Here is a 21,190-nt window from a genome sequence, read left to right as displayed (position 1 = left end):
TGGTGGAGGTGGCTAGTGCCGGATGATTTCGGGACTGGCGACAAAAGTTGCACTGGGGCCTCCTCAGAGCAAGAGAGCTGAAAGCTATTCACAGAAATTGTAATTGTGGCAGCCCAAACTAGAACCAATCAAATGTTCATCCACGCATTGTGAATGCATAAGCAAATTGTGGTATGCGTGTACAACAGGATACTACCCAGCAGTAAAGACGAACAAGAGGTGAATCTCAGAATTACAAGAAATGTAAGAAGCCAGGCAGGAGTTCATCCTATGTAATTCCACTTATATGAAAATTCCAGAGAAAGGATGCCAATTGAGTGCCAGAAAGCAGATCAGTGGTTACCTGGAGGCGAGAGTGGGGGCCGGCAGGTAGGAAAGGGTGCGAGGGAAGGATGGACAAGGGGTTCGAGGAAACTTTTGGGGGTGATGGTTATGTTCACTATCTCGATTATGGCAATATGGGTGTATACATGTCAAAACAAAATGTACATTTTAAGTATACGTGGTTTATTGTATGTCAACTGGACCTCAATAAGCTGTTAAAAACACCACCATTGGGGCACCTGGGTGGCGCAGTCGGTTAAGCGTCCGACTTCAGCCAGGTCACGATCTCGCGGTCCGTGAGTTCGAGCCCCGCATCGGGCTCTGGGCTGATGGCTCGGAGCCTGGAGCCTGTTTTCGATTCTGTGTCTCCCTCTCTCTCTGCCCCTCCCCCGTTCATGCTCTGTCTCTCTCTGTCCCAAAAATAAATAAACGTTGAAAAAAAAATTAAAAAAAAAAACAAAAAAACACCACCAGGACTTGGAGTGCCTGGCTGGCTCAGTTCGTAGAGGATGTGACTCTTTTTTTTTTTTCTTTTTTTTTTTTAATTTTTTTTTTTTCAACGTTTTTATTTATTTTTGGGACAGAGAGAGACAGAGCATGAACAGGGGAGGGGCAGAGGGAGACACAGAATCGGAAACAGGCTCCAGGCTCCGAGCCGTCAGCCCAGAGCCCGACGTGGGGCTCGAACTCCAGGACCGCGAGATCGTGACCTGGCTGAAGTCGGACGCTTAACCGACTGCGCCACCCCGGCGCCCCGTGGATGTGACTCTTGACCTTGGGGTTATAAGTTTGAACCCCACGTTGGGTGTAGAGATTACTCAGAAAATAAAAATCTTTAAAAAAATTAGTCTTAAAAACACACACACACACACACCAATAGGACCTAATTACTGATTAGATCTTGGAACACCGGGAGGGATCAAAGATAACACTGAACCTTTGATGTGGCTTGACCACTTAAGTGGATTAATGAGGCAGGGGGACTCACCAAGCTGAGGAGACAGTGGAAGACCTTTGGGAACAATCCCTCCAAGCAGAGATGCTTGAGGAGGGAACAGCTCTCAGAAGTACAAATTGGGGAGCCACTGGCCACTGGTGCCATCTGAAAGCAGAAGTCAGGGGACAGACGCTTTATTCTGGATACCAAGATACTTCACAAAGATGTCAGTTCTCCTTAAAGTCATCTACAGATTTATCACAATTAATATTCTGATTGGGGGGTGGTTAGAAAAGCTGATTTGAAGGTCACAGGGAGGGGCACCTAGGTGGCTCAGCTGGTTAAGCTTCAGACTCTTGATTTCGGCTCAGGTCATGATCTCCTAGTTCACGGGTTCGAGCCCTGCGTTGGGCTTTGCGCTGCTGGCACAGAGCCTGCTCGGGATTCTCTCTCTCCCTCTCTCTCTCTGCCCCTCCCCACCTCAAAAATAAATTTAAAAGCCTTAAAAAAATAAAGTTCATAGGGAAATTAAATAAGAATAACCAGGAGATTTCCGAAAACAAAGAAAAATCAGGGGAGACTAACTCTGCCAGATATTAAAACACAACAAATCCATAATAATTTAATGTAATAATTAAAGAGGGGTATTGACACGCATAGATCATTGGAAGATAGAAAAATCTAGAAATAGATCCAAATGCACACAGGAATTTAGTATATAATAAAAGTAACATTTCAAATCTGTTGAGAAAAGTTGAGTTTTTTAATAAAAGGCATGAGGAATATAGGAAGGAATTTTGTATATGATAAATTCCAGATGAACCCAAGATTTAAAAGGAAAAAATGAAAACAAAAATGTAGCCAAGAGCTAAGGGAGAAGATTCTTTAGTCATGTCAGTGTGGAAAAGGTCTTTTCAACCATGACACAAACCCCAAAAGCCCCCAAAAACTTATTTTACTACATTAAAAAATCTGCACAGCAAAGTCAGTAATGAACTGAAGAAAATACTTACAATTTACATCTTGAAGGGCTATTTTTCCTGCAAACCCTTTTATGTCAATCAGAAACCGAAAACAGGAGAAATGGGCAAAGAACAGGGTAGTTCACAGAAAAAAAGACAAATCGCTCTTTTTTTTAAGATTTTTAAATTTTTATTTTTTAATTAAAAACATTTTTTTATGTTTATTTATTATTTTTTTTCAACGTTTATTTATTTTTGGGACAGAGAGAGACAGAGCATGAACGGGGGAGGGGCAGAGAGAGAGGGAGACACAGAATCGGAAACAGGCTCCAGGCTCTGAGCCATCAGCCCAGAGCCTGACGCAGGGCTCGAACTCGTGGACCGCGAGATCGTGACCTGGCTGAAGTCGGACGCTTAACCGACTGCGCCACCCAGGCGCCCCTGTTTATTTATTTTTGAGAAAGAGACAGGCAGAGCACAAGCAGGGCAGGGGTGGGTGAGGGCAGAGAGAGAGGGAGACACAGAATCCGAAGCAGGATCCAGGCTCCAAGACATCAGCACAGAGCCCGACACGGGGCTTGAACTCACGAACTGTGAGATCATGACCTGAGCTGAAGTCAGCCGCTTAACCGACCAAGCCACCCAGGCGCCCCAGGAGATAAACAGTTCTTAAAGGTATGACTCTGAATTCACTCAAAAGAAAAATAAATGCAAATTTGAACTTCACCAAGAGATCATTTCCCAAAGATAAAAAGATCTGGTAGGTTACTGACTCATGAATATTCTGGAAAAGAGCGTTCACATGTACTGCTGGAAGTGGGGATCGATATGGGTACAGCCTCTATAGAGGGACCTCTGGCAAAAATTGTAATGACTATTTTGATGTAGCCTTCGAGCAATTCTAGGAATCCAGAGTACAGATATCTTTTCACTTTTGAATAATGATATCCTTACCCAGTCTTAGTGACTCTGTAGTACTGTTGGGAATAGCAGAACTCTGGAAACAACTTAAATGTCAATTAATAAGGAACAAGTTACATTTTGGTCCATCCATGAAGAGGAATACTATAGAGCTGTCAAAAGGAACACGGATAAGGAACCGTCTTCAAAATATGTGGATAAGCACACACCAGGATGCATGGAATTCTTCCCTTTGAGTTTTTAAAAGGGAGGGGGGCATATATATATATATATATATATATACACTTGGTGTGGCGTCGTTCTTCTGACACCACTTCTCACATCAAATGTGTTTCTTCCCAGATACCAAATACATGTGACTTTTCCACACCAATTCTCCAACTCCCCAATGCCAACTAGGTACCTACAGTTCAGTTCAGTTCTGACATAAATTCCCAGTTAGTACAGATCCTGTAGGTTAAGGGTTCAGTCCCACAAGATGCCAGCCACAAATGGGATGCCCAGGTGACCCACACACCTGTCTGGCTTACTACAAATCTGGGGTGCCCACCACCCCCTCCTCAGCTTTGCTGATTTGGTAGAACACTCACAGACCTCAACAAAATGCTTTGTGTACGAGTTGTTTAAAGGATACAACTCTAGGGGTGCCTGGGTGGCTCAGTCAGTTAAGCATCCGGCTTCAGCTCAGGTCATGATCTCACAGCTTGTGGGTTCGAGCCCCGCATCAGGCTCCGTGCTGACAACTCAGAGCCTGGAAACCTGCTTCGGATTCTGTCTCCCTCTTTCTCTGCCCCTCCCCCGTTCACACTGTGTCTGTCTGTCTGTCTCTCTCAAAACTAAAATAAACATTAGAAAATTAAAAAAAATAAAGGATACAACCCTGAAGCAGCCAGATAGAAGAGGTGTGTAGGGCAAGGTATGGTGGAGAGGGGGAAAGAGCTTCCTTGGCCTTTCTAGGCGGCACCTCCCCACCCCCCATGCCCCCCCCCCCCGGGTACAGTCTCTGTTCATCAACCCAGAAATGTTCCAATGTCCAGTCCTCTCCTCTCCTCCATTTCCCACTCTTGACTGGTCTTTCGGATGACCAGCCCCCACTCTGAAGATAAGTGGGGGCCCCACCCTGAGTTGCCTCATTAACACAAATTCAGGTGTGGCCCAAAGGGGCTCACTGTGAATAACAGAAGTCACTCCTATGACTCAGAACATTGTAAGGGTTTTAGTAACTCTGTACCGGGAACCAGGGACTAAGACCAAATATATATACATATTTTTATTACACCACATTTGGTTATGTATGTTTATACTCTTTCTGTGGAAGGACACAAACGACAAGTTTTATAGCTTCCAGGGAGAGGAGCCAGGGGTAGGAGGTGACTCTTGGTTAAGAATTTAAAAGGTACAGGTGAATATATTACTTATTTGAAAACCAAATTAAAAATACTTTGTAGCCCTCATCTTGGCTTCTAATGGGCTCAACCTCCAGGCTTTCTTACTTCTACACTTTTTGGGAGCCACTTGTAGAGCATGCAAGGTAATGGTGCCCAGACTCCCCTGTTTGACCATGTGGACTTTTCCAGCTTCACTTCCAGCCATTCCCCAAACACACCCTCCCCTCCAGACTTTCCTTAGGCATTCCCTCTACTAGTAACACCTGGGGCTTCCATCTGAGCTCTGTTCCTTTTTTTTTTTTTTTTTTTTTTTTTTTTGAGTAGGCTTCTGGCCCAGCATGAAGCCCAACTCAGGTTTGAACTCACAATCCTGAGAGACTCTGGGATCAAGACCTGAGCCAAGATGGAGTCTGGCCGCTTAACGGACTGAGCCACCCAGGCACCCCTGAGCTCTGTTCCCGAGACAGCTTGAAACCTTCTGGGATTAATGCAATTCAAACCTCACACAACACCCATCCCAGAGTAATACCCATTTTGCGGAGGAGGCAATGGAAACTAACATGCCAAGGTCACACAGGAACCTGGGATTTGGATTTAAGCTGTCTGACATCAGAGACCAAGTGCTCGTCTCGACTCTAGACTATCCAAGAATATCCTACCTCCCAATCTCTGTCCCTTCATGGGCACACTTGACATTGTTCAAGGCCCAGTTCAAACGCCACCTTCTCTGGAAAGCCTTCTCTGCTCCCTCATTAACAGGTTGACTTTTGGGGATGGGGGGTAGATGTATTATAAGAATTACCTTATATGTGACTGCAGCCCAGGGCAGTCACCAAGTGTCATTCCTAAACAGACCAGGCCCTGCAGCCCTGTCTGAGCTAACCACAGAGTACTTCTCCATTTAAGCTTTCTTTTGTCCTACAGGTTCCAGGGCCTTGTAAGGACTGCGTGTATTTTCATCTCATTCAACCCCAGCTACGCTGTGTGTACGGTTCATCATGCATAGGTGATGTTACAGAGGGGAAACTGAGGCTCAGGATGACCGGTCATCAATGGAAAGGAAAACTGCTATTACAGAGCCTCTGCTCGTGAGTCTCAATCACTGATACCTAAAGCTGGCAGACGTCCCCCCCAATTCCCTCCCTACCCCTACCCTGGGTCAAGGAGCCAGGCCAGGGCCTAAGCACAGTCGGTGTCCTGTAGACACGAGTTTATTAGAGGGGCCAGGGTCAGAGTGGGTACAGTTGGGAGGAGGGGACTGGGGGGCCTGGGCAGCACTGCCAGCCTGTGGCCAATAAGACAGAAGGCCGGGGCGGGGCGGGGGGCCCACAGCCGGTAGGACTTGGGTCAGCAGACAAGCAGGCGGGCTGTTCTTCACCCTGCAAATATCAGCGCCTAGGGCACGGTGGAGGCTTCGGGAGGACTGGGGAGAAAGGTCAGGGAGAGGCTGAGAGAGGAAACCCACCAAGCGCCCACGGTTAGGAGGTGGCAGAGCTGGGACGTGCGCCCAGGCCTGCTGGACCCCAGGCCCTGTGCCCCTACTTCCCATTCTGTTGGGCCCCACATCTGCCTCCCAAGCTCCCAAGCCCGCCCCCCGCTCCTGTCCCCAACTCACTGTGGAGAGTGTAGGTGCCCGGCTCCAGCTGCAGTTGGGGGGGCAGGATGATGAGGAAGCCCCCCACCAAGGGGTCTTCGGCCACTGAGAGACAAGCTTGGGAGGGAGGGCAATGGCACTCAGGGTTTGGGGAAGGGCACTTGGATAAGACAGGCAAGGGGCGGGGCTGGTGGCTGCAGAGGCCGTGGGCAGGGGGCAAGCCACAGAGGGAACAGTGAGGAGGCGAGAGGCCGGGGCCTCCAGGCAGGGGCACCCGGGCCTTTGGGCAGCCCCTCTGAGCTCCACCGTGGTGGGGACGCCGCTCTCGAGTCCAGGCCCAATGGGACGGCTCCTTGGCCATGACCTGGCATGAGGAGAGCGGGTAGTCAATGGGGGTGGGAAGTCCGGCCTTGTTCCCCCACCCCAGGATGGCGGCGGGGCCTCACCTCCTCACAGCACTGGCGGCTCACCATGGCCCGGAAGCCCATCCGGGCCCACAGCTTATCCCTCTGGTGCAGGAAGTCTGCCACCTGACGACGCCAATCTTTTCCCAGGGCCCACAGAAAAATCACACATTTAGGGTCCTCCAGATCCTCCTCCATGTCATTTGCAAGAAACCTGGCCTCGGAGGCAGGGGGCGGAAAGCAGAAGTAAGCATCTGCCCTGCCCCCTCCCACAACTCCTAGCAAGGGTCCCCCCCCTCCTGCCCTGGGCACTCACAGCGCCAAGAACAAGTTGCTGTGCGTGTACTCGCTGAGCTTCAGGTTGGCACGCCGGAAGTAGACCAGCACCATGGCCAGGAGATACTGCAGACACAGAGGGGGGCAGAGGTGACAGTTAGGCACCCGGAGAGGGGGCCGTGAGGGGCCATTTGCACCCAAGGAAGCCGTGGTGCAGGTTAGAGAACCCAGGGGAAGTAGTGGGGTGAAAACAAGGATTTAGGGGCGCCCGGGGGGCTCCGCCGGTTAAGCATCTGACTCTTGATTTCAGCTCAGGTCACGATCTCACGGTCTCCTGGGTTCAAGCCCCGCGTCAGGCTCTGGGCTGACAGTGCGGAGCCTGCTTGGGATTCTCTCTCTCCCTCTCTCTCTCTGCCCCTGCCCTGCTCATGCTGTCTCTGTCTCTTTCAAAAATAAATAGACTTAAAAATAATTTAAAAAACAAAACAAAACAAGGATCTAAAAGGAGGTGCTCCCTCCATCAGACCGGGAGACTCAATGAAATAGCAGCATTCAAGCCTCTTGTGACTGGGCTTCTACTCCGTGTCACCTCACCTTATCTGAAATCTGGAAACAGGGATCTCTGGAAAGGAATTCCTGCAGGAAACTGTGCTCTGGAGTAGAGAAGAGAAATGATGGACTGGGGTTACCACACCCCCACACAAGCCAAGAGTGGCACCCCAGAGCCCAAGCCTCCACCCAACCCACTTGCTGACATGCCCCCCCCCCACCTTCTCCCTGGGGTCACCTGGGAAGGGAAGGGACAGAGATTTCAGATGCCTGCCCTGGGCAGGTCCCACCTCTCACACTGGCTCACACTGGGTACCCCCAAGTCCCCCAGCACCCCGCCCCGGCACTCCCACCCCGGGGAACTCACCCAGAAGGCTGAGGAAGGCCTGGAGCTCCTGGTGCGGGCGCGGGCGGAGAGACACGCTGCCCCCACCCTGACGGCTCCAGCCCCCCAGCTTCACCTGGGTGGCAACCACGGGGAAAGTGGCAAAGTCTTGAGTGTCGCTCATTTCATGGGGGTGGGGGCGGGTAGGGCGCGGTGGGGCAGGATGGCCTGTGGAGAAAGTAGCCTCGGGACTCGGCCCCGACCCCCTTGCCCCCCACCCGTCGAGGGGGTCGAGGGTGGCCAGACAGGGGGCCTCCAGAAGATGGAGAGTCGGGCGTGGAGATGGGGGTGGGGGCGGCGCTCGGGGCAGGCAGAAAGTGGGGTACGCGTGGGCTGGGGTGGCCAGAAACGCAGCCGATTTGCTGCAGCTCTCGCACCGCGTCCCAGCCCCCCCACCCCACCCCCCAGGCCAGGCCGGAGAGCAAGAATGGGAGCGACAGGCACCTCTGGCGCCGCTGAGCGCTAAACCCCAGAAGATGGGTACACCCCAATACCCCTTTTGCAAACACAGGAGCCGAAGCGGGCAAGACTCGCGGCTACTTAACTGTGGGGCCTGTCTGACCCCCCCAAAGCCGAAGAGTTTAATTGCTCCCCAACTCCCAACTACCCCTTCACCCCACACCAAAGTGGCATACCTGGAAGGACCACCAACCCCTTTCTTCGTGGAGAGGAAACTGAGGCCCGGGAGTGGGGGGTGGGGGGGGTGCCTTTAGAGCAAGTTGAGCGGGGGGCACCTCAAACGTTTCAAGCTACGGGGAGAGACGCCAACTACGGGGTTCAGAAGGTGCGGCCCGGCACCCCGTGGCCAACCTGGGGGCCTCCACCTAGGCTCCCACAAGCAGCCCAGCCTCCTCCAAAAAGCCTTACCTGAGCTAGGGCATTACCTACAGCATAACTCCCGGCGCAGAGCGGCTGTATTTATAGAGCCCCGGCGCTGCCCCGCCCTCGCAGCCCTCCGCCAATCAGGCCCCTTCCTGGGGAGGGGGCGGGACTTCGGGGCATCACCGCTCACCTCTGCCTGGAGTCAGCTCGGTCTCCACATTCGCCTCCCAGCTGCGGCTCCCCGGGTAAGGGCTTCTCCAAAGCTGCACCACCTTCAAGAGGGGTAAAGGCAGGCCGGCGGGACCCCAGGGCCTGCATGGCGACACGGCCCCCTCCCCACCTCTTTACAAAGGTGGAGCCAAGGTGCAGGGCCCGGAAATGAGGCCTGGGCCCCGTTCACTGATTGCGCCTTGCTGGGGCAGGGTCGCTGGCTGTGTCTGTGTTTGTTTCAGATCCAGGAATCTCAAAAACCTCGGAGCTAGAGAAGAGAGTGTCCTGGCACGAGAATTCCCGGAGTCCACATCCCCTTCCCAAGATCCTTTAGCGGCTGGGGGAGCCGGGCCTGTGGCTCCAAGCCTGGAGAGGAGGCCTTTGCCAAAGACAGTCAAGCCCTCTCCTCGCCCCTAGCTGCCCTTAAGATTTTCGTCTTCACCGCTTCATTTACTCCCTCTCCAACCCTATGGGACAGTCAGCACCTGCATTACTTTCCACATTTGACGGATGACGCTTTGTTTCCCAATTTTTTTTTTATTGTGGTAAAATATACATAATGAAAATTGCCTCCTTAGCCATGCTTAAGTTCAGTAGTTAAAAAAAATTTTTTTTAATCTTTATTTATTTTTGAGAGAGAGGGAGAGACAGAGCACAAGCGGGGGAGGGGCAGAGAGAGAGGGAGACACAGAATCCGAAGCAGGCTCCAGGCTCCAAGCTGTCAGCACAGAGCCCGACGCGGGGCTCAAACTCACCAACTGCGAGATCATGACCTGAGCGGAAGTCGGACGCTCAACCGACTGAGCCGCCCCAGCGCCCCTTAAGTTCAGTAGTTTTAAGTACATTCCTAGTGTGCAACCATCACCACCATCCGTTTGCAAAACTGGACGCCTTTACCTGTTAAACAGTAACTCCCTGTTTCCCTTCCATGGTCCATGGCAACCACCATTTTACTTCTGTGTCTGTGAAGTCAACTACTCTAGGGACCTCATGCAGGTGGAATCACACAGGGGTTGGCTTTTTTTGTGATGCCCTTACTTCACTTAGCATGTCTGCAAGGTTCATCCACGCCCTACCATGTGTCAGGATGTCCTTCCTTTTTACGGCTGAATAATATTCCATTCTGTGTATAGACCACAGTTTGCTTATCCCTTTATCCATCGATGGATCAAGGCTCGCCTCAAGCTCTGTGCTGACAGCACGTAGCCTACTTGGGATTCTCTCTCTCCCTCTCTTTCTGCCCCTCCTCTGCTTCTCCCCCTCTCAAAATAAACAAATAAACCTAAAAAAATAGAATAAAAAATAAAATACATATTTTGACAGAAACGGAGGCCAGAAAGAAGCTGAATCATTTATGCTCCAAGTCCCAAGTGGGCTCAAGTCACGGGACCAACACACCTGCCCCTGGGAAGTAGGTCTTGTGGTTCCCGTTGCCATTTCTCAGATGGTAAACTGAGGCTCAGGGCCTCGACCTCTGACATTTAAATGAAAGATGAAGGGAATGTGGCTGGGCCGCATGGGTGGTGAGTACTGGACCAGGTTTGGAGCTCAGGTCCCGGGACCCCAGATGCAGGCTCCTTCCTGTGACCCAGCTGCTCGTCACTGGTTGGACACCCAGCAGTCGTCTCTGCTTTTGCTCCCAGGCTCAGGCTTCGGCCCCGGCTGCCAGTGTGAATTTTCATTCCTAGGGACTGCCCCTCCTGCTCTGTGTCCCCCAGGCTCTGTTGGTTTCTGAGTCGCTTAATCTCTTGATCTCTCTGCTGTCTCTCAATCTCTCCGAGTTTCTGGGTATCTGGATGTTTTGGGGTCTCTTGGCCTCAGGCCCCACATTGAAGCATAAGGCAGGGAGCCTGGCTGTCTGGTCTAGAGCCTGACATGGAGGAGGTGTTCAGAATGAATGAATGAATCAATGAATGAATGACTCCCCCAGGCCAGCTGTAGTTTTGACCCCTCCCCCTCGGTAGGTTGGTAGAAAAAAGCTTGCGGGTGTGCTTCAGGCCCATCCCCTCGGTGACAGCCTTGGGCATCTGACACTCCACACTGGGGAGAATTTTTTTTTTTTCACTTTTTATGTTGAAAGAATTTAGACTCGCACAGATGTTGCTTAAGAGGCAAGGAAAGTGGCGTCTTTGTCTGGTGTTGGAATCAAGGTAATGCTGGCCTCAGACAATGAGTTTGGAAGTCTTCCTTCCATTTCTATTTTTTGGAAGAGCTTCAAAAGAATGGGTGTTAACTCTTCTTCAAATGTTTGGTAGGTTTCCCCTGGAAGGCCATCCGGTCCTGGACTCTTGTTTGTTGGGAGACTTTTTTTTTTTTTTTTTTAATTTGTTTAACGTTCATTCGTTTTTGAGAGACAGAGAGAGACAGAGCATGAGTGGGGAAGGAGCAGAGAGAGGGAGACACAGAATCTGAAACAGGCTCCAGGCTCTGAGCTGTCAGCACACAGCCCGACACGGGGCTCGAACTCACAAACTGTGAGATCCTGACCTGAGCCGAAGTCGGACGCTCAACCGACTGAGCCACCCAGGTGCCCCTGTTGGGAGACTTTTGATTAGTGGTTCAATTTCTTTACTGGTTATGGGTCTGTTCAATTTTCCTATCTCTTCCTGTTTCAGTTTTGGTAGTTTATACGTTTCTAGGCATCTGTCCATTTCTTCCAGATTTCCCATTTTATTGCTCCTAATGTTCTCTTATTATTGTTTTTATTTCTGCTGTGTTGGTTGTGATCTCTCCTCTTTCATTCGTGTTTGTGCCCCCTTCACCCAGCTTCCCCCAAGGGTAACAACATCTTGCATAACCACAGAGCAGTTAGAACCAGGAAACTGACGTTGGCACAACAAAACTCTACATATTATTCGGATTTCATCAGTTTGTACAAACGCTCCCTTTTTTATTTTTATTTATTTATTTTTTTGGTGCTTGAGACCCATCCAGGTTGTTGCACGTATCAACGGTTCCTTCCTTTTTATTCCCAAACGTTTCTATTACCATCTAGTATTCCACTGTATGGAATGGGTGATCTCCAGTATGGGCCATTACAAATGAAGCTGCTATGAACATCGATAGGGATTTATGTATGGGATTTTACACGGACACAGGTTTTTATTTCTGTAGGGTAACCACCTAGGAGGAGTCCTGTGCTAAATGTATGTTTAACTTTATCAGAGACTGCCAAGCTGTTTTTCAGAGTGGCCGTTTTTCAGAGACAGTTTTGGAATTACCAATCTTCTTTTTTAGTCCTATGTTGTTGTTGTTGTTGTTGTTGTTGTTGTTTTTGGCACCCCTTCTACCCTTCTAGTTATTTCCACCTGTAAATGAACATGCACCTTCTTCACCATTTTTTTTAGTACTCGGACGTCATCCACATATAAACTTTTGATCGTTGGGTTTCGAGGCGACAAATTTTAATTAAACAGTCTTCACTGGAACTCTTTGTATAATGTGTTACATACTTCTGCGTCTTTCTTATTCGGTTTCCTTAGTTGCGTGGTTGTGATGCGCATTTCCCTGATGGCTGATGATATTGAACATCTTTTCGTGCGCTTATTTTCTGTCGTGGACTGAACTGCTGACCCCGAAAGATGTGTTGAGGTCACCCCCCTCCCCGCCACCACCGTTTCCTGTGAATGGGATGTAATTTGGAAATAGGGTCTCAGCAGATGTAATCAAGTTAAGATGAGGTCATAGGTGATTAGGGTATGTCCTAGTCCAGTATGACTGGTGTCCTTAGAAGAAGAGAAGAGACACAGACGGGCACACAGAGGGAGCACATCAGGTGAAGACCGACACTCAGAGGGCAGACAGCCAGGTCACAACAGGGGCCGAGATTGCTGTGGTGGCAGGCCAGAGAACACCAGAGATGGCCTGCACCCACCAGAGAGGCAGCATGGCCCCTCAACACCTTGACTTTGGGCTTCTAGCCTCCAGCACTGTGAGAGATGAGATGTATCTTCGAAGCCCCCCGGGTTGTGGGTACTTGGTCACACGGCAGCCCCGGGACACTTTTGCATCCATGCGTCTTCTCGGGCGAAGTGTCTGTTCCAGTCTGTTGCCTGTTTGTTAATTGGATGGTTTGTTTTCTTACTGTCGAGTTTATTTTTATTTAATGTTTATTTATTGATGGGGGGGGTGCACGAGTGTAGGAGAGGCAGGGAGGGAAGGAGAGAGAGAATCCCAAACAGGATCCACGCTGTCACGTAGATCCCAACACGGGGCTTGAACTCATGAACCCATGAGATCGTGACCTGAGCCAAAGTCAAGAGCTGGACGCTTAACCAACTGAGCCACCCAGGCGCCCCTCTTACTGTCGAGTTTAGAGAGTTCTTTACATATTCTAGATCCAAGCTTTGGTCAGATATACGATTTGGAAATATTCTCTCCCAAACTATAGCTCATCTTTTCCCCTCTCTGGACATTATCTTTCACAGAGGAAATTTTTCATTGTGATGATGTTCAGTTATCGATTTTTTAAAAATAGATTGTGGGATTTCAAAGGTAGGGATTCTCCCATTCAAGGGCCTCAAGAAGCCCCAGAGAGAGACAAAAAAAAAAAGCCAAAGAGGAGAGGCAGCCAAGGGGAGACCCCTGGAGAAGAAAGAGCCAGAGGTAGGGGGCTGGCATGGATGGAGACACAGGCCTGGGGGGCAGGGGCGGGCAGGGATAGGAGGAGGGGGGGAGCTGGACATGAGCCCCGAGTGCGCATGCCCAGAGGGTTACCGTGGATCCAAGAGGCAGAGGACAGCCAAACTTCCAGGCCTGGTTCCGGGCCCCTTGCCTTGGCACCTGCTTCCCGATTTGCTCCCTGAATTGCTTTATTTTTCCCACCGGCTGTAAATCCTTCCAGAGGCTCCAAAGATTCTTCCCGGCCCTGACACTCCTCCAAATCCACACTTGTACCCCTGGCTGCCTCTCGGACATCTCTGCTTGTTTTCTCCTCATCTGCCCCCATGAACCTGTCCCTTCCTCCGTTTCCCCATCTACTTACCAATAGTTGTTTAAAATTAACATAGCAACAGGGGCGTTGGGGTGGCTCCGTTGGCAAAGCACCTGACTCTTGCTGTCCACTCACGTCGTGATTTCACACTTTGTGAATTCAAGCCCCACACTGGGCTCAGCCCTGATGGTGAGGAGCCTGCTTGGGATTCTGTCTCTCCTTCTCTCCGCCCCTCCCTCGCTTGTGCGTGCTCTCTCTCTCCCTCTCCCTCAAAATAAATAAATAAACTTTAAAATTAAATTCAATTAACAGAGCAACAGCAAAAAACTGGAGGTCATTGCTTTTCACTTTTTTATGCTCTCTTTGTTCTATTTATTTATGTAATATTTTATTGCAGCACAGCAGCCACATAGAAAAGTGCACAGAACAGAAATGAGTAGCTGGATGAATTTTCAGAACACGTCTGTGTAGCCAGCGGCCCCACGTGCCCTGCTCGGTCTCTGGTGTCGCCTCCCTCTCTGTTTCCCCCAGGACGAATCACCATTCTGGAGTCTATCCTCGTAGGTTAGTTTTTAGTCTCGCCTGCTTTTAACTTTATGTAAATGGGAAGCACACAGTAGGTCTACTTTGGGGTAAGGACACCCCCCCACACAAGCTGCTTCTTCATTCCCCTTGCCGGGCAGTGTTCTCTCGGGTGAGAATTTGGAAGGACTTCTACTTTCTTTCTCACCCCCAACATCCACTTCATCACTGTATCTTATGGATTCTAGCTCAAAAATCTCTCCCTAATTCACGCCCACCTCTCCTCCCCACTGCCTCCCTGGGCATCAGCTCCGGCATGACTACCCCAGTGGTCCGCTGGACAGTCTCTGACGTCCTGTGCTTTGGACCCTCTCTACAGCTGCAATGATCTTTTAAAAATAGTCCTTTTGGGGCGCCTGGGTGGGGTGGCTCAGTCAGTCAGGCGTCTGACTTCAGCTCAGGTCATGATCTCACAGTTTGTGGTTTGAGCCCCTCACTGGGCTCTGTGCTGACGGCTCGGAGCCTGGAGCCTGCTTCGGATTCTGTGTCTCCCTCTCTCTCTGCCCCTCCCCCTCTCACATTATGTCTCTCTCTCTCTCTCTCTCTCTCTCTCTCTCTCTCTCAAAAATAAACATTTAAAAAATTGAAAAGAAAATAGTCCTTTTAACAAAATACAAACTCTTTAACTGTGGTACTTAGAGGATCACTGTCTGCAATCATCTCGCTTCCTTGTTACTTCTCACTAGGTCAGTGCCTTCAGATCAGGGACCCTGTCGGCCTCGTCTGTCCCCAGACTTCCAGCTCTGACTCAGAGCCTACTGTGTAAGCACTCTGTTCATATTCACTGGATGAATAGATGGCTTACCAGGCCCTGCCACCCTGCACGTCTGGCCTTGCTCCTCTCTCCAACCAATCCCTGGCCCTGCCCCTCCAAGCGCCCTCCAGGGAGACCAGCTTCTGTCAATTCTTCGGTCAACTCTGTCCCTCCACTGCTTGCCCCAGGGCCTTTATACATGCTAGTCCCTCCCAATAAGACAGGCGTCCTTCCTCTGGGACAATTCTACTCCCTACCCCATCTGATACTTACCCAGGTTGCTTGCTTCAACTAATGGAATTTGAGCAGAGATGGTTTGTGCCACATCTGAGCAGAAGCTGTAAGAGCCCCAGGATGATTCTGCCCTTGCTCTCTTCCATCTGCACTGGGCAGCCTCTCCAGCCCAGAGTCGGGAATAAAGAAGACACGAGGGGCGCCTGGGTGGCTCAGTCGGTTGGGCGGCCGACTTCGGCTCAGGTCATGATCTCGCGGTCTGTGAGTTCGAGCCCCACGTCGGGCTCTGTGCTGACATCTCAGAGCCTGGAGCCTGTTTCAGATTCTGTGTCTCCGTCTCTCTGACCCTCCCCCGTTCATGCTCTGTCTCTCTCTGTCTCAAAAATAAATAAACGTTAAAAAAAAAAAAATTAAGAAGACACGAAATGGATCCAAAGTCAAACTCACAAAGGGCATGCAATTTACGCAAGAGATAAACTTTTGTTTTTGAAAGCCACCGAGATTTTTGGAGCTGCTTTTTATCGCATTGGATCTCTCTTTGCGGCTGTGACGAACTGCCACAAACTTAGCGGCTTAAAGCAATACAAATCTATTACCTTACAGTTCTGGAGGTCAGAAGTCCAAAGTGCGTCTCGCTGTGCTAAAGTCAAGGTGTCAGGAAGGTCCCATGCCTTGTGCAGGTGGCCGGCGTTCCCTGATGCTCAGCCTCCCTCTTCCACCTTCAAAGACAGCAGCAGAGAGAACGTCTCTAACTCTGACTCCACTTCCACTTTGAAGGGCCCTTATGATTACATCGGGCCCACCTGGTTAATCCAGAATAGTCTCTCCAGCTCAAGATCCTAGACTTAATCCCATCTGCAAAGTGCCTTTTTTTTTTTTTCTAAGTTTTTACTTATGGGGCGCCGGGGTGGCTCCGTGGGTTAAGCATCTGACTTTGGCTCAGGCCATGATCTTGCGGTTCGTGAGTTCAAGCCCTGCATCGAGCTGTCTGCTGTCAGCACAGAGCCTGCTTCGGACCTTCCACCTCTCTCTCTCTCTCTCTCTCTCTCTGCCCCTCCCCAGCTTGCACACGCACTCTCTCTCTCTCAAAAATAAAAATTTTAAAAAATTTTAAGAAGTAATAAAATGTTTATTTATTTGGAGAGAGAGAGAAAGTAGGGGAGAAGCAGAGAGAGAGGGAGAGAGAACCCCAAGCAGGCTCTGCACGCTGTTAGCACAGAGCCTGACTCTGGGCTTCAAACTCAAACTGTGAGATCATGACCTGAGCCAAAGTCAGACGCTTAACCACCCAGGCGCCCCTGCAAAGTACCTTTTGTCACGTAAGGAAAATGGTCACAGTTGCCAGGAATTGGGATGTGGACATCTTTGAGAGGGCATTATTCTGCCTACCGCACTTATCACAGCGTAATTTACACTATGCTAACTAATCTACTATTTATAAAATAGTATATCAGCACTGCATGCTATTTATACAAGATACACATAAAACAGAAGGATATAAAGGGTTTGGAAGCACAAGGATAGGGGAAAAATCAAGCAAATGCTAAAAGAAAGCTAGAGTAGCTACATTAGTATCAGAAAAAAAATAAATTTCAGGTTAAAAGCATTACTTGACACAAAGAGGGTGCTTGCATCATGATTTTCAAAATATATAGCAATTTTAAGTGTATTTACTCTTAAAAATAAAGTCCACAAGCCATAAAGATATGTAAGTATATACATAGTAGATAGAACCACAAGGGAAAACAAATAGCAATAAAGCAATAAAAGTATGTAAATTTATATATATAACATATACACATAATATATATATATATATATATATATATATATATATATATATATAAATGGATAGAGCCACAAGGAAAAACAGACAAATCACAGTTGTAGATTTGATGGCGTGTGCAGGCAAAAAATTTAGCAAAGCTATAAGAGATATGAAGAAAGTGGTTAATGAATTTGACCTAGTGGACAAATAGGGAGCGGTGCACCTAAATGCAGAAAAGCATACGCAGAACATTTTCCAATAAATTAATTGATTAAATTCTAGACCAGAATGCACCTCAACTAATTTCAAAGTACTCAAATCATTGTGGTTTTTGGCCACAGTGCCATTAAGTTAAACATCACCAATAAACAGATAAATAGAAAAAAAAAATTGGACACGAAGAAACGTTTCATGACATTTCCGGGCTAAGGGAAAAACACACACACACAGCAAAAGTTAGAAAATAGGTAATAGATTTGTGTTGTTCTAGACTGCAATCATAATGAAAATATCACATATCAAAGTTGGGCGACACAGCTAATAATTCTCAGAGAGGAAGTTATGACCTCAAATGCAAATATTGGAACGTAAGAAAAGGTGAAAGCTAATGAACAAAACTCTGTCTTAAAAAGTCACAAAACAAAAGGGGGGGGGGATTCGGGGTAGCTGAGGACCACGGCAGCTGCCTGGATCCCCATTTCTCGGTGTTTCCTCCCCAAACAAATCAGAATAACAAGAATGGGGATTAAAACTCTGCTGAAACCACAGCCTCAGCATAACTTGAAAGTAGAGAGTGTCCAAACTTGAAAATAACTGTAAATAATAAGAAAGCCCGCCCAATCACAGCGCGGACCCCACCCCGCCGGCCACCAGGCTTCGCGCGCGCAGAGAAACCAGGGACAAGGGGTTGGCAACAGGGCCCAAGGTTGATCCAGAAACTCCGCCGCTAAGATGTTCTGCCACAGTCTGAAAATGCTGGGAGAATGTCCTGGGAGGTCAGAGCTTACACTACCGGGAAGGAATTTAAAAGTGGGTGGGATTGGGGGGGGGGGCGGTCAGTCTTTAAAACGCATAGGTTCTGGGGCGCCCCACTGGCTCAGTTGATGGAACCGGACCCTATCTGTGGGTCATCAGCTCAAGCGCCACGTTGAGCATAAAACTTACTTAAAAAAATGAAAAAGGGGGCGCCTGGCTGGCTCAGTCGGGTAAGCCTCCCACTTCAGCTCAGGTCATGATCTCCCCGTTGGGAGTTCGGGCCCCACGACCGGTCTGCGCCGACAGCTTGGAGCCCGGAGCCTGCTTCGGATTCTGTGTCTCCCTCTTTCTCTGCCCCACCCCCACTCACGCTCTGTCTCTGTCTCTCTCTCAAAAATAAATAAAATAAAATAAAATAAAATAAAATAGGTTCTGGGAGAAGGAAAAAAAGGCGAAAATGAGCAAGGGGTGTCCTTGAGCAACTGGGAGGTGGAGGGGGTAAAAAACAAAAGGGGAAAATTCAGGGTCTTACAATGCAAAAAGGGAAAAGTTGGAGGCCACAAGCCCCTCCCCCCACCAAACAAATGAAAATCCACTCAACTGTGGACTTTGCTATATTGGCAGGAGAGAGTGCTGTTGAACTAGGAATCTTGTAAAACAATACCACAAAAATGAAAAGGAAGATCATTAACAGATCTGTATGGAGCTATTATTAAAAACCAAAACAAGGTGGGGGGCACCTGGCCGACTCGGGAGAGCACGGGACTCTTGATCTCAGGGTCACGAGTTCAAGCCCCACATTGGGCGCAGAGCCTACTTAAATAGGGGCACCTAGGTGGCTCAGTTGGTTAAGCGGTGGACTTCTGCTCAGTCATGATCTCACTGTTCATGAGTTCAAGCCCCACATCGGGCTCGCTGCTGTCATCGCAGAGCCCGCTTCTGATCCTCCATACCCACCTCCCTCTCTCTCTGCCCCTCCCCCGCTCATTCACACTCTCTCTCTCTCTCTCTCAAAATAAATAAACTTTTTAATTCATTAATTAAAAGAACCCCAAATCAGAAAATGAAACACATCAACTGAGGAAACTCCCCCCCCCCAAGAAAAAACAACCATGAATCCAAAGAAACAAAATACTCAAAACAACAACAAACAAACCCTAATCACGCTTCAGTCGCAAAGAAATCATCAGTAAGTTCGATAAAGTAGGAATGCCAACAGCATTCTCTGAGCACGACGCAATAAAATGAGAAATTATTCATAAACACAAAACCAAAAGTAATTTGGGGAAAACAAACCGGAATACAAAGTTCTAAAAAGTACCGATAATGAAAATACTACCTAGCAGTGTGGGGCAGAGGTTCTGCCCAGGCGGAAAGGCAGGCCGTGAGGGTGAAGAGCTCCAGGGGTGCATGGGTGGCTCAGTTGGTTGAGCTTCAGACTCTTGATTTCGGCTCAAGGTCGTGGGATCGAGCCCTGGGTGGGGCTCTGTGCTGAGTGTGGAGACTGCTTAAGATTCTCTCTCTCTCTCTCTCTCTCTCTCTGTGCCTCTCCTCCATTTGCTATTTCTCTCTCTAAAATAAAAAATAAAATAGGGGACGCCTGAGTGGCTAAGTTGGTTCAGCGTCTGACTTCAGCTCAGGTCATGATCTCACGGTTCATGGGTTCGAGCCCCTCGTCGGGCTCTGCGCTGACAGCTCGGAGCCTGGAGCCTGCTTCGGATTCTGCCTCTCCCTCTCCCTGCCCCTCCCCTGCTCCCACTCTGTCTCTCTCTCTCTCTCCCTCTCCCTCAAAAAATAAAATAAACATTAAAAATTAAAAAGATAATAAAATAAAATCACATGTAGATACGGAAAAAGCATTCAACAACATCCAACACCCATTCGTGATAAAAACTCTCAGTAAACTAGGCGTAGTGAGAAACTTCCCTAATTTCATAAAGAGTATCGACAAAAACCCCACGGATAACATCACACTTAACGGTGAGAAACTCAAAGCTGTGCAAATAAGATCAGGAACAAGGCAAGGATGTGCCCTGTCATCACTGTTTTTCAACATTGCACTGGAAGTATTAGCTAATGCAATCAGACAAGAAAAGGAAATAAAAGGGGTACAGATTGGGAAGGAAGAAATAAACCTGATTCTTGTTCGTAGACGATATGATCATCGATGTAGAAAATCTGAAAGGATCAACAATAAATTCCTAGAACGAATAAGTGATTATAGCGAGTTTGCAGAATACAAGGCTAATATACAAAAGTCCATTGCTTTCTGGGGTGCCTGGCTGGCTCAATTGGAGCATGTGACTGTTGATCTCAGGGTTGTGAGTTCGAGCCCCACGTTAGGTGTAGAGATTACTTAAAAAAAAAAAATCTTAAAAATAAAAAAAGTCCATCTCTTCCCTATACACAAGCAACGGACAAGTCGAATTTGAAATTAAAAACACAAAACTGTTTCCATTAGCATCCCCCAAAAATGAAATACTGAGGTATAAATCTACCACAACGTATACAAAATCTATATGAGGAAAACTGTAAAACTCGGATGAAAGAGATCAAAGAAAGACTAAATAAATGGAACGATATTCCATATTCATAGCTAGGAAGGCTCAACGTTGCCAAGATATCGATTCTTCCCAACTTGATGTATAGATCCAGTGCAATCCTAACAAAAATTCCAGCAAGTAATTTTGTGGATATCAACAAACGGATTCTAAAGTTTACCTGGCGAGGCAGAAGACCGGAAGAGCCAACTCAATATCGAAGGGCAGAAGGACTACACTACCTGATTTCAAGACTTACTGAAAAGTTACAGTTATCAAGACAGTGTGGTGTGGGGGGCGGGGGGGGGGGGGGAGTAGACATATAGATCGATGGAACAGAATAGAGAGCCCAGGAATAGAGCCACATAAATATAAACAACTGATTTTCGACAAAGGAACAAAGCAATACAGTGGAGAAAATACAGTCTTTTCAACATTGGTCCGGAACAACTGGATATGTACGCGCAAAAAAACGAATCTAGACACAGACATTACACCCTTCACAAGAATTCACTAAACACGGATCATACGCCTCAATGTGAAATATAAAACTATAAAACTCCTAGAATATAACATTGGAGAAAATCTAGCCGACCTTGGGTCTGGCCATGACTCCCCTGCCCCCAGTCCTT

At 48.5% G+C, this 21,190-nt stretch overlaps 1 protein-coding gene and 1 long non-coding RNA gene across 5 annotated transcripts; both read right to left on the bottom strand.

Annotated features, from left to right (window-relative positions):
* Positions 1-1,144: 1,144 nt before the first annotated feature.
* SPDYC (speedy/RINGO cell cycle regulator family member C) lies at positions 1,145-15,544 on the bottom strand. Of its 4 annotated transcripts, none has more exons than XM_047070971.1 (9): positions 15,315-15,544; positions 13,757-13,888; positions 8,753-9,040; positions 7,723-7,908; positions 7,401-7,459; positions 6,847-6,932; positions 6,573-6,744; positions 6,148-6,490; positions 1,145-1,426 (listed from the first exon to the last, which is right to left on the bottom strand). In XM_047070971.1, exons 4-9 carry the CDS (start codon positions 7,862-7,864, stop codon positions 1,386-1,388), a joined length of 843 nt encoding a protein of 280 aa, XP_046926927.1. In that variant the 5' UTR covers positions 7,865-7,908; positions 8,753-9,040; positions 13,757-13,888; positions 15,315-15,544; the 3' UTR covers positions 1,145-1,385. The 4 variants fall into 4 exon arrangements, with proteins under 4 accessions (XP_046926927.1, XP_046926928.1, XP_046926929.1 ...); XM_047070973.1 differs by lacking the exon at positions 1,145-1,426 and adding an exon at positions 5,717-5,955; XM_047070974.1 differs by lacking the exon at positions 1,145-1,426 and adding an exon at positions 5,898-5,979.
* Positions 15,545-15,627: 83 nt separating this feature from the next.
* LOC124504824 (uncharacterized) lies at positions 15,628-19,497 on the bottom strand. The gene is made up of 3 exons (XR_006960521.1): positions 19,358-19,497; positions 15,872-15,994; positions 15,628-15,648 (listed from the first exon to the last, which is right to left on the bottom strand). It is a non-coding gene; the product is annotated as an uncharacterized LOC124504824 (long non-coding RNA).
* Between the last annotated feature and the right edge of the window lie 1,693 nt (positions 19,498-21,190).

The sequence above is a fragment of the Lynx rufus genome, unplaced genomic scaffold (assembly GCF_022079265.1).
Source record: "Lynx rufus isolate CCGP_SWC_20201006 ecotype Redwood Valley unplaced genomic scaffold, mLynRuf1.p SCAF_9, whole genome shotgun sequence".
In the NCBI taxonomy this organism is placed as follows: Eukaryota; Metazoa; Chordata; class Mammalia; order Carnivora; family Felidae; genus Lynx; species Lynx rufus.
The sequence above is the reverse complement of the archived record's forward strand: the minus strand, read 5'-3'. Positions and strand labels throughout refer to the sequence as shown.